At 42.8% G+C, this 12,810-nt stretch overlaps 1 protein-coding gene across 2 annotated transcripts in view; it reads left to right on the forward strand.

Moving 5' to 3' along the window:
• Window positions 1-1,737: 1,737 nt before the first annotated feature.
• The window catches only part of TRPC6 (transient receptor potential cation channel subfamily C member 6), a 103,223-nt gene continuing 92,150 nt past the window's right edge, over window positions 1,738-12,810 (forward strand). For both annotated transcript variants that reach the window (XM_068145204.1, XM_068145212.1), the window contains exon 1: window positions 1,738-1,915. In XM_068145204.1, coding sequence (XP_068001305.1) covers window positions 1,773-1,915 — 143 coding nt within the window. In that variant the 5' untranslated portion in view covers window positions 1,738-1,772. The remainder of the gene's footprint in view (window positions 1,916-12,810) is intronic.

Raw genomic sequence — 12,810 nt, forward strand, 5'->3', positions numbered from 1 at the left:
GAATGGAAAAGCATAGGCAGTTGGTGTATCACCAAACTGAATACCAAAAAGCCCAATAGGGAATGGAATGGAATGGAATGGAATGGAAGGGAATGGAATAGAATAGAATAGAATAGAATAGAATAGAATAGAATAGAATAGAATAGAATAGAATAGAATAGAATAGAATAGAATAGAATAGAATAGAATAGAATTAACCAGGTTGGAAAAGACCTTTGAGATCATCGAGTCCAACCTGTCATCCAACACTATCTAATCAACTAAACCATAACTAAAAGGTTTTTGGTTTGTTCTGTTTTGTTTCACTGTTCCTAAGTTAAGTTACGTACTTCTTTGAGATGACCAAGACTGGAGGAGTTTACATTGCTGATATGTATCTCAGCTGTCAAATACTCAGAAGGAGCTATTTGTGGTTAACTTTCAGAAAGCAGTGACTAAAAATACTGAGGTAGGCTTCCCTGTTGATGTTGGCTGATATTTTCATGGTAGATGAGTTCTACAGCATGCACAAATGACAACATCATATTGTTTTATTTCACTTTTCATTAGTACCACTGTTGCAATATGATCTGAAAGAAAGTGCTGCAACTTATGAGTGTGGTTACAGGATTTGTGCAAGAGTTGAGCTAGATGAGAAAGTAAGAGTGCCTGAGGTGATATCAAAGTCCAGTAATGAGGGAGAGGTACTGCTTGGGTGCACTCATTTTTAACTGCTCATTTACAACTTCCAGTTATTAATAGTCCATTATGAAATAGTACATCTGTAAGGGAAATAATGTGAAAGGTCATATGTGATATCTTAAATTTTTTTTCTAGAAGTTTGTAATTATTTTTGTTTATTTAAGCTATCACAGTACACATAAGTAAAATATCATTAAACACAGAAGCAGAACTGAGAAATACAAGTGCACTGAATTTTGCCAAAGTATTATTACCACAACACTGTCTTTTTTCTTTCTTTTTCTGCAAAAGGTGATATTTTGCCCCTGTTCTTATTTGAAATTATCAGGTGAGAAAAACAAGTTCTGTCGTGAAACAGGCGAGCTGCGTTTGCAAAAGCACAGCACACGCTGCATTTCCAAGCGAAAACAAAGTAGGAGTTGCTGCTCTTGTTTCCCGAAGCGCGAGTTAACTACTGGCAGTCATGTCGGACTCCCAGGGGACAGTGATTTGGTTCAGGCCACCGCAGGCTATGTTGGACGTGAGCAATGTCCCTGCCGAGGTCGTCTTTAGCGCGTCATCCCTCTTTTTGGGGCTATTCTGAAGCACAGGGTCGCACACCTGTACCCGAGGGGCTGCACTGTGGCAGCGCAGGTGAGACGGTGCGGCCGCGCGAGGGCTCGAGGCGGCCAGCTCCGCTGTGGAACAGCGATCCGGACTCGGCGCCACGAGCGGGGCCAGGAGCGGCTCGGAGCCGGAGGGGGCGGCACGGAGGGGGCACCACGGCCCCGCTGCCCTCCCACCTCCCGCCCTCTCCCGCCGGCCAGGGCAGCAGCGCCAGCTGACGCGCCGCAAACTTTATTGCCCCCGTTCCGAGGACTACACTTGTCTCCGGCGCCGCGTACGGCGGCTCCGAGGGCGGTGGCACCGGTTGATACAGGAGCTCCTCGGCGGGGCGTGGAGCGAGCCGGGTCTCCGCGCTGCCCTCCCTCCGCCGGCAGACGCGGCGCTGTGAAGACAGCTGCAGTGCCCCGCACCGGACCGTTCTGCGCTGCCTCCTTGACGCCCTGAGGGAGCCGTTGCGCGTTCGGGCGCCTGAGCCGCGGGACAGCATGAGCCAGACACAGCCCTACACCCCGCGGAAGAGCAACTCCCCTGCGGCTGGTGCGCGGCGGAACAACAGCCAGGACTACCTGCTGCTCGACGCGGAGCCTTGCGAGGAGAGTGCCCTGCCGCCCTACGCCTTCTACCCCGTGTGAGTCCCGTGGGCTGTGCCCGGGGGTCCCTCCATCCCTGCGCGGGCGCGGAGCGGGCCGAGGTGCGGGGATTTGAGTAAACTCCCCTGGGAGTGAGGAGGAGAGGCGGCGGCTGGACAGGTGTTGGCAGGCTGCTGGTGGGGACTCGGGCATCGTTCCTCGTCTTCCCCCGGGGTAACTGTGCGTGCGAAATGCAGGGAAACAGCGGTGGCACCCCCGCGCCCAGCCGGCAGCAAGGCGCTGACCGGGATACCTGCCCCGCCGCAAGGGAGGCAAAGGAGATACTCAGCTTGCTGTGGAGAGTGGTGCGAGAGATGTCGGTAATACTTAAAACTAACGGTATCTGATGGGTTTAATATAGATAAACCCATTTTAACTCCTGCAGTCGTTTGCTCCCAGAAAGAGTGTCCATTGCAGGCGTGTTCAGAAGCCCGTAATTGTTTCATTACTGCATTTTGCCAAGAACATGAATCCTCCTGTAATTGCATTCTCTAAGTTTTGCTGAATAGCTATCATTTAAAATAAGGTGTAAGAATATATACAATAAAAATTAAACGAACCATAAATTACGAAGGTTCTAGGAACCACAAGTTTTAACATCCAGGTCAGTTACCACTCTGTGCTGGCAGTGTCCCTCTGTTTGTGTTGTCAGCATGACTTCTGTAATTACCATTTGTTAATGCTTCTGAGAAGAAGCTACCCCACAGAGTGGGAAAATGCGTATTAAGCAACGCAAGATGAATCCTAAAATCTCCGGTGATTACCAGAGGATGTGTACTTCTTTTTAGGTACAAACTGTACTTTGCTGCTTACCTGGTGAATTCCAGTTATTAACCTCTCAGTTTTTGCTTTCCTATGTATGAGTGACTTAGCAGCCACTTGCCAGTCATCTAGATATATAAGAAATAAATAGCAGTAAAGAAACTGGTAACAGGCACAGTGTTTGATTATTTAGAAACTCAGTTCAGAGCAACCATAGTTTTCAGAATTCACTGCTATATTGCTATTCCTGAGTGTCTTAATAGACACTATGCCTATGTTGCTGTAGATGCATACATTATTGTACATTGGCCTTAAACTCCATCTCAGAAGTTATGAATATATCTGGCTAACGAATGCTTTCCGAAGAAAAACCTCACAACGGTTAGTTCAGAGAGTGGTTCTGACTAGTGGACTTCAGCTGTGAACTAATATGGAAATTCTGAAGTTCCTTTTCTGTGCACTGCTTCAGATTGGTTATGCAGCTACACCAAGATACGTTTTGCATAGTGATTATAAGCATCTCTTCAAGCAAAATCTGCGAGGCCTGTGGAGTGCTGGTATTTTCAGTTCGGCAGTATAAACCTGTGCTAGCGGCTCTTAGTCCTGCACACAAATGTGAAGCTCACCTCATCATCTCACAGTGGCAACTAAGGAAAGCCTGCATCCTAGTTAAGTTCTTTGCAGAACTATGGTAGCAGGAATTTATCACCCATTACATCAAGGCCTTAGATGGCTGATTCTTGTTACAGGTAGGTCCAGGACTCTGAAGTCCTTTCCTGACCAGAGGTATTTCTGTGTCATTTCTGTCCGTCTTTGAGAGAGTAGACAGAAGGCACCTGATAAGCATGGTGGGTATAAATTTGAGGAAATTTCTCAGAGTTATATAATTGCTACTGAAAAGAGTGCTTTAGTAGGCAGTGCTTGGGTGTTAGATGCACGTTAACTGTGGGGAAGCTGTCATTTGGTGCTTCCCTGGATGTGGAATGGAGCTACGTTACAGGCACCTGTAGACAGTACCTGCACACAAACGCTGCAAAGGCCTCCTTGTTTGGCAGAGGTGAATGCAATGACTATAGGCTCCTCGAGGTTATAGTGGTTACTAAGCATAGGTTTTGAATTTCCCTGCCTAAATTCCACCTACACCAGAATTAGGTATGTTTTGTAGATCTGTCTTTTCAGCCAAAAGCCTTTGGTTTTACTAGTGTCCTTCAAATCACCAAGAATGTTATCAATTGGCCCATATTTAGGACATGTTGTTTGTAATCTTTGTCAACTACATGCAGTAAAAATACTGCAAATTCTTAGATGACAAATATTTCCTGATTTTTATACTAAGAGAATATTACATGAATCTTACAATGTATCTGTAGAGGCAGATGAATTATGCAAAATCAGTATTTCATACTTGGACTCAGTGTGTGTGCTGAACCTGTCCATACACTGACATGATAAAAATAAACAACATAAACACTGTGAGTATTTGTTCTCTAAGAACTTCTCCAGAGATGTGACAGCTCGGGAAGCTGGTCATGTTGCCAGGTGCTATATTTTCCTGTGAAAGTCCTTGGATGGATATTTGATGCCTGTTGGATTATGTGTCTAAACTATGGGGTTTGTGGGTTTGTCCATTTAATTAGAACTACATAGTTCCTTGAGTGGAAATGTTTTGTCTGCACTTAAATGCAAGCACAACAAAATAACCCTGCAGGTTACATCAGCTGACAGTCTCAAGCTGTGCCAGGGGAGGTTTAGGATGGATGTTAGGAAGAAGTTATTCATATAAAGAATGATTTGCCATTGGAATGGGCTGTCCAGGGAGGTAGTGGAGTCTCCATCACTGGAATTGTTTAGGAAGAGACTTGATGGGGTGCTTGGTGCCACGGTTTAGTTGATTAGATGGTGTTGGGTGATAGGTTGGACCTGATGATCTTGAAGGTCTCTTCCAACCTGGTTAATTCTATTCTATTCTATCTTATCTATTCTATTCTATTCTATTCTATTCTATTCTATTCTATTCTATTCTATTCTATTCTATTCTGTTCTGTTCTGTTCTGTTCTGTTCTGTTCTGTTCTGTTCTGTTCCAAAGCTACTTACATTTCACTTAGGGCATTTCTTGGTACATCCGATTGCTAAGGGTATTCTTTTCAATGTAAATGGGAAATTATAGATGTCATTTGCACGTGCAGAAATGCCTGAGAAACTTCTTGTGTGATTGTGATTAATGCAGAACAACAGTGCAGAGTACAGCTAATGTCCAAAACACCCCTGAAGTGTACCTCCTTTCAAACATTACTGAGTGGCTAACATGCTTACTAGTGTAATAGTGTGACTTGCTTGAAAAGCAGTCATAATACCAAGGGTTAGTTTTCCTCTAGTGGTCATTTAGTGCTAGTGTTGATGTTACTATGTATTTGTAGAGCATGTTTTTCTTGTGTTGTTTTGTCTAAGTGGTGTAGTGGCTGGATCCTAAAATAACCACTTAAAAACAACAAAAGCCCTAATCCGTCAAACTACTGCTTCAGTTCAGTGGTGTTACTTCTGAACTTTGTTACATAGTCCCTTTATAACAGCAAATATTTGTCTGTTGAATAAAAGACATTGAGTTTGGTTTTTTTTCCCTCCCAAGATGATTTTTTCAGGTGATTCATTGTCAAAAAGAGTAATTACATGAGAAATCAGAGTTGTCAGTGGTCAACCCAGCTGGTTCAATGTATGGATGAGTTCAGCAGTGCTTATTGAGTTACTCTGTTACATTTAGGGTGAAACAGTACAGCGTGCTTAAATAATAAATCACATGTAAATTGGGAAAATATGTGAAATATTGACCTGTCAGTGTTAAGTGACTCTGTGAGTAACAAGATCTCTGACAGACTTTCTCAAATGTTCGAGGTATTCTTTGAATTTCAGTACTTGTGCTTAGCAAGGTGTGTCATACCAACACGCTGTGAAATCAGTACCTTTCTTTCTGAAGGACAGCTTTTTGTTAACTACGTCTGAGGTAGCTGCTACCTCTGTTGCAAATGAGCCTTCTGCTTGAGCTTATTGGCCATGCTAAGTAGAGTCACCCAGTTTTTCAACAGTAAGTGGAGAGAAGGCTCTTACCGTTATTTGTGGTGTGGTGCAAAATGAAATTCTAGTGGGATTTTGAGATGAAAAGTCTTGGGTTTCATTTGAATTCTGGAGCCTTGCTAGGAAAAACACAATTCAGGCTACAATTCAGGAGCCTTGCTAGGAAGAACACAATTCAGGCCACAATTCAGGAGCTTTGGTAGGAAAAACACAATTCAGGCTACAATTCAGGAGCCTTGCTAGGAAAAACACAATTCAGGCTACAATTCAGGAGCCTTGCTAGGAAAAACACAATTCAGGCTAGAATTCAGGAGCCTTGCTAGGAAAAACACAATTCAGGCTACAATTCAGGAGCTTTGCTAGGAAAAACACAATTCAGGCTACAATTCAGGAGCCTTGCTAGGAAAAACACAATTCAGGCTACAATTCAGAATGCCTTGCTAGGAACAACACAATTCAGGCTACAATTCAGGAGCCTTGCTAGGAAAAACACAATTCAGGCTACAATTCAGGAGCTTTGCTAGGAAAAACACAATTCAGGCTACAATTCAGGAGCCTTGCTAGGAAAACCACAATTCAGTCTACAATTCAGGAGCCTTGCTAGGAAAACCACAATTCAGGCTACAATTCAGGAGCCTTGCTAGGAACAACACAATTCAGGCTACAATTCAGGAACCTTGCTAGGAAAAATACAATTCAGGCTACAGTTCAGGAGCCTTGCTGGGAAAAACACAATTCAGGCTACAATTCAGGAGCCTTGCTGGGAAAAACACAATTCAGGCTACAATTCAGGAGCCTTGCTAGGAAAAACACAATTCAGGCTACAATTCAGGAGCCTTGCTAGGAAAAACACAATTCAGGCTAGAATTCAGGAGCCTTGCTAGAAAAAACACAATTCAGGCTAGAATTCAGGAGCCTTGCTGGGAAAAACACAATTCAGGCAACAATTCAGGAGCCTTGCTAGGAAAAACACAATTCAGGCTATCTGCAGCATTCATAATTAAACAGTTTCCAAAAGATGAGGCTACTGTCAAAGAATTTAATGATTGCATGTGAGAAATAATATGCATGTAAACACTTTCTTCTATCTAGTCAGTTTTTCACCTCTAATATATAAAAAGAAACCATTGTGACATGGATGTTTGTAGGTTACTTCCTGAAATACAAAAAAAATATGGATTTAAACTTTTATTTATATTTTGCCTCATGCACAAGTGTTTTATTGGCAAGGAGCCTGTGTTGTTTTTAGTTTGAAACAGAATGGAAAGTGCATTTTCAGGTCTGAGTCCAAACCTGAGTGCTGACGTGCAGAGGGATTAGAGAGTGATTGTACTTTTATGTAAACTTCCCTGCTGCAGCAATGTTATTGAAGAACAGATTGTCAGCCTACTGAACTAGTGAGAATACACTAATGCAGTCAGACATCTGATTATACTGTTTATTTATACTTTGAAATGTTTTGCCCAGTGAAAAATAGATATGTTTTCTTATACACTTGGGGAAAGATAATTGTGTATTAGAATGTCACTTGTAAAGTAAATGAGGCACACACAATTATCAGCTGAAAACAGAGCGGGAAGGAGTCTGATGTGCACAAGTGTCTTGAGGTGTAGATCATTCTTCAGCATTTGTGGTTTTCAGATCAAGTGTTTCTTGGCACTATCAAGCTCAGTGCATCCTTAAAAACCCTTTCTTAGTTAAATAACATATTTAATAATTTCTTTCCTGCGTGCAGCATATCAGTTTCTTCCATATTTTATCTCCAACCTCAACTATCTTGCTTGAAATGACCTGTAAAATTATCTTCCACACTCTTCATTAGACATAATCTCTTCAGGGAGTACTGTGCAATGTGGCAGCTGTGTTTCAGATTGCTAGTCTCTTTGCTGAGACGCTGCATCCTCTGAAAATACATTGCATTAGTTTTGCTGATAGCAAAACAGTAGAAGTGTTAGTATGGGGGGGATGCTGTTTCCTTTTACAGCCTTGCAGAGGAAGGACTATCCTATGCATCAAGACTAATGGATCTGCGTCCTACTGGGCAGAGAGGGGTAAAAAAAGGCTGGATCTTTCATATGCTAAGTGACTGAATTTAATCCTCAAAGTATTGGGTAAAAGAACATCACCATTATTGCAAAGTCCCAGGAAAATCCATCATTTAGTTCCCTCTGCATTTCTTCTAAGTATCTAGAAGGGAATGCTTCACTTCAAATTAACAATACACTTAATGTTAAGTTCTGGTGGGTTTTTCCCCTAAATATGTGTGGGTTTTGTTAATTGTTGGTGTTCTGTTTGTTTCTTTAAAATATTTTATTTTAAAGCCAAAGGAAATAGATATATTTTGATATTTCAGCCTGACAGGTTAGTTAAAAAAAAGAAGAAGAAAAATCAGTCTTGTGGTCTGGTATTTCCTGCCTCACCAGGAATAAGGGAAAAAGAAACCCTAACCATGATTTCTTAAGTCATTCAATAAAGGTTTCTTTTTAAAAGAGTGGTAAAGCAGACCAAAAAACCTTAGTTCACCTTGGAAAACTGAGGTCTGTTGTTAAATGTTGGTCTGTCAGGAGGGCCAATGGCATCCTGGCCTGCATCAAGAACAGTGTGGCCAACAGGAGCAGGGAGGTCATTCTGCCCCTGTGCACTGTACTGGTTAGGCCACACCTCGAGTACTGTGTCCAGTTCTGGGCCCCTCAGTTTAGGAAGGAGGTTGACTTGCTGGAGCATATCCAGAGAAGGGCAACGAAGTTGGTGAGGGGTTTGGAACACAAGCCCTATGAGGAGAGACTGAGGGAGCTGGGGTTGCTTATCATGGAGAGGAGGAGACTCAGGGGTGACCTTACTACTCTCTACAACTACCTGAAGGGAGGTTGGAGACAGGCAGAGGTTGGTCTCTTCTCCCAAGCAACCAGCACCAGAACAAGAGGACACAGTCTCAGGCTGCACCAGGGGAGGTTTAGGCTGGATGTTAGGAGGAAGTTTTACACAGGGAGAGTGACTGCCTATTGGAATGGGCTGCCTGAGGAGGTGGTGGAATCACCATCACTGGAGGTGTTCAGGAGGAGACTTGCTAGGGTGCTTGGTTGCATGGTTTGGTTGATTAGGTGGTGTTGGATGACAGGTTGGACACGATGATCTTGAAGGTCTCTTCCAACCGGGTCTGGTCTGGTCTGGTCTGGTCTGGTCTGGTCTGGTCTGGTCTATTCTATTCTATTCTATTCTATTCTATTCTATTCTATTCTATTCTATTCTATTCTATTCTATTCTATTCTATTCTATTCTATTCCCAGTGCAGCTCAGTCCAGGTGCTGGTTTAGATGGTCTTCGTCATGTTCCATATCAGCACATTGCTGGAGCAGGCTCAGTAATCTGTAGGTAGAGGGGGTTTTACCTGTTTTTTTTTTTTTTCTTTTGGTGCTCTGAAGCTGTTTGAAAAAAACAACCCAGTGAGTTTATGCAGAAACTGGTACACAGCCTGAAAAATGCTTCTCAAAGTTGAATCCAACCACATATGTTCATTTTTGAGGAAGGCCTGTGGGATTTGTTGAGTTTGCTTGGTAGGCACTTTCCCTGTGTATGCTCACAGAATTAACAGTGAACTTCCATTGGTCAGCTGCATTACCTGAACAGTTTCCTGTGCTAGGAGTTCCTCATTGATTATTTTTTTGTTTGACTCATTGCAGTGCATCTGTAGGTTTATTTATACCCGTTCTTAAGCAAAGGATTTATGCGTGGATCACTCTTACGCAGTTACCAAACGATTAAAAATCACCTCCCTGTGGGACCTCATATCCTAAGCCTGGAAGCCCTCTGTATAAATATAAGTTACTTGTTAAATTTGCATGAAGAAGGTGGAGTAGTGATTAAGAAATGTGTGGGATATATATATGGCATACTGTAAATGTTAGTAGTAAGTGTGTTCTTTGTCAAACACTCTCCCAGCAGCATTTGCCTCCACAGAAACTGAAGATTATAATTGGCTGCTTGAAGAGTTCCTGCCAATTACCTGTATGCCCAAGTAAATGTGACTTGGCATGGTGGGTCTATGTCATCCTGCTGTGTTCAGACCTTCCAGCTCTGCAAATATGAGCAAAAGAGAATTTTGGCAGTTAAACTATTTAATAAAGTTCTTCATAACTTGGTTTAATACCTCAAACTGTGATGCAGTGCAAGGCAATCTGCTCTGGTTAGGCTGCACCTTGAGGACTGTGTCCAGTTCTGGGCCCCTCAGTTTAAGAAGGACATCAAAACACTTGAGCATGTCCAGAGAAGGGCAACAAGGCTGGGGAGAGGCCTTGAACACAAGCCCTATGAGGAGAGGCTGAGGGAGCTGGGATTGTTTAGTCTGGAGAAGAGGAGGCTCAGGGGTGACCTCATTGCCCTCTACAACTACCTGAAGGGTGGTAGTAGCCAGGAAGGGGTTGGTCTCTTCTCCCAGACACCCAGCACCAGAACAAGAGGACACAGTCTCAAGCTGCGCCAGGGGAGGTTTAGACTCGAGGTGAGGAGGAAGTTCTTCACCGAGCGAGTCATTCGTCATTGGAACGGGTTGCCCAGGGAGGTGGTTGAGTCATCGACCCTGGAGGCGTTCAAGGGGAGATTGGACGAGGCACTGGGTGCCATGGTCTAGTCATGGGGTCTGTGTTGATAGGTTGGACTAGATGATCCTCGAGGTCCTTTCCAACCTAAGTGATACTGTGATACACTGTGATACTGTGAATTGCATAAAAGGAGCCTTGCATCCGTGTTTGTGCCCATGCCTGGGAGTGCAGACACTCACCCACAGAGCCTACACAACATGAGGCTTAAAGGATTGATGTCGATAAGCAGTATTTAAATGTGAGTTTTGATAATTAAACGTGGACAAAAAAGGTTAGTGATAATTAAATTACATGCCATTTTCTCTGGAATGGTTTAACATTTTAATCTGACGGGAGAATGGTTGTTATTTGTTTAGCAGTGACAACACAAAGACACGATTAAGTATGCTATTTTTAGTGAAACAGAAGATGCGAACAGAAGATGATGTGAAGATGATGAATTGAAGTCTGAATTTATGTTTTATATCCATTGCTACACATCTACACTTTTGGTGATGAATGGAGTGGTAGTTCATGTCAAGTAGATGGTTTTGATTAAAGCAGAAATTCTAAAACAGAAGTATGGATGGGCAAAATAAGAACTAAGAAGTGAGAGAGGGATGTTTTCTTTTATTATAAAATATCCTTTATTATATTATTTGCCTTTCCTATTATTGTTTATATTTTGTTTGCTTTATTATATTTATGTAGAAGCCTGAATAGTAGAGTGAAATGCTAGGGAAGCTAACAACTACCAGCTTGTGTGAAAAATAGCCTATGTAACAATAATAAGTTGCTCAAGGATGAGAAAGGAGGAGAGTTTACTGCAGAAGATGTGAAAGTGAATACACAAGAAACGGTTGTAAGAACTGGCAAAGCAACCCCAAGAACTCTGCATGTAGCCCGCCGTTGGGAAAGGTACTGATTGTAACAACAGAGCTAAAATAGTTACAACCACAAAGACTCTGCATGCAGCCCACCAGCAGGTGCTGAAAAGAAGATTACACAGAATCACACAGAATCACCACGGTTGGAAGAGACCTCAAAGATCACCAAGTCCAACCTGTCACCACAGACCTCGTGACTAAACCATGGCACCAAGTGCCATGTCCAATCCCCTCTTGAACAATTGCAAGACCACCAGAAGGACAAACTAATTTAAATAAACCCACTTTTTATATGCATATGTATTAGTTACAGAATATTTAAAGAGGAACTAGATTGTGCTTGGTATGCGTGTTGGTGGAGCGCAGACTCCCCGCACACCCAGCGCTGTTTGCTTGTCTCTTATTGCCTTAAACACAAGCCCTATGAGGAGAGACTGAGTGAGCTGGGGTTGCTTAGCCTGGAGAAGAGGAGACTCGGGGGTGACCTTATTGCTCTCTACAACTAACTTAAGGGAGGTTGTAGACAGGCAGAGATTGGTGTCTTCTCCCAGGCAACCAGCACCACAACAAGAGGACACAGTCTCAGGCTGCACCAGGGGAAGTTTAGGCTGGAGGTTAGGAGAAAGTTCTTCACTGGGAGAGTGATTGCCCATTGGAATGGGCTGCCTGAGGAGGTGGTGGAGTCACCATCACTGAAGGTGTTCAGGAGGAGACTTGATAGGGTGCTTGGTTGCATGGGTTAGTTGATTAGGTGGTGTTGGATGATGGGTTGGACACAATGATCTTGAAGGTCTCTTCCAACCTGGTTTATTATATTCTAAATTCTGTTCTAAAATTGCTCTGTTCAAACTAAAATAGTATTTAATTGACTTTAATTGACTTGGTCATTAATAAAACTTTTTCATACTGTTAGTATAGTTGGCAGCACAATTCTCTTCCTCCTCTAAACCTAATATTTGTTTGTCAATATTTAAAATGAAAAGCAAACAAAACAAAAGCAAACAACAAAAAGGAAACAAGAACACCCCCCACCCCAAGTGTTGATGCTAGGAATTAATTGTGTGATTTGGTACAGGAATCTCAAGTAAGTGGAATAACAGAGGAACTGCACGTCAAGAACTGTCATTTCAGATGTCATTTTAAAGTGATGTGGGAAGTGTGGATAGCTTGTTTTCTGCAAGAGTTGCATGTCATTTCCTTATGTTTTAAAGAAAGTTCCTGATTTGAACAAAGTGGTGGTATTGTGGATGCTGATTTGTTGGGTGAAAATTTATTGTGGACAGGCGACTTTCTTTTACTGCAGATAGTAGTGATGAAATAAAAATGAAAGATGGCAATAATAATAACTGTCATCATGAATCTCCAAGAAGTAGATGTGATGCCTGCCTCTTCACTCAAACAGTTATGCCCCTGGTCACAGTATCACAGTATTGCTAAGGTTGGAAGAGACCTCAAGGATCATCGAGTTCAACCTGTCACCACAGACCTCATGACTAGACCACGGCACCAAGTGCCACGTCCAATCTCCACTTGAACACCTCCAGGGATGGTGACTCCACCACCTCCCTGGGCAGCACATTCCAATGACTAACGACTCT

The sequence above is a fragment of the Melanerpes formicivorus genome, unplaced genomic scaffold (assembly GCF_026170545.1).
Source record: "Melanerpes formicivorus ecotype bairdi unplaced genomic scaffold, bMelFor1.0.p_v2 SCAF_1, whole genome shotgun sequence".
Taxonomy (NCBI): Eukaryota; Metazoa; Chordata; class Aves; order Piciformes; family Picidae; genus Melanerpes; species Melanerpes formicivorus.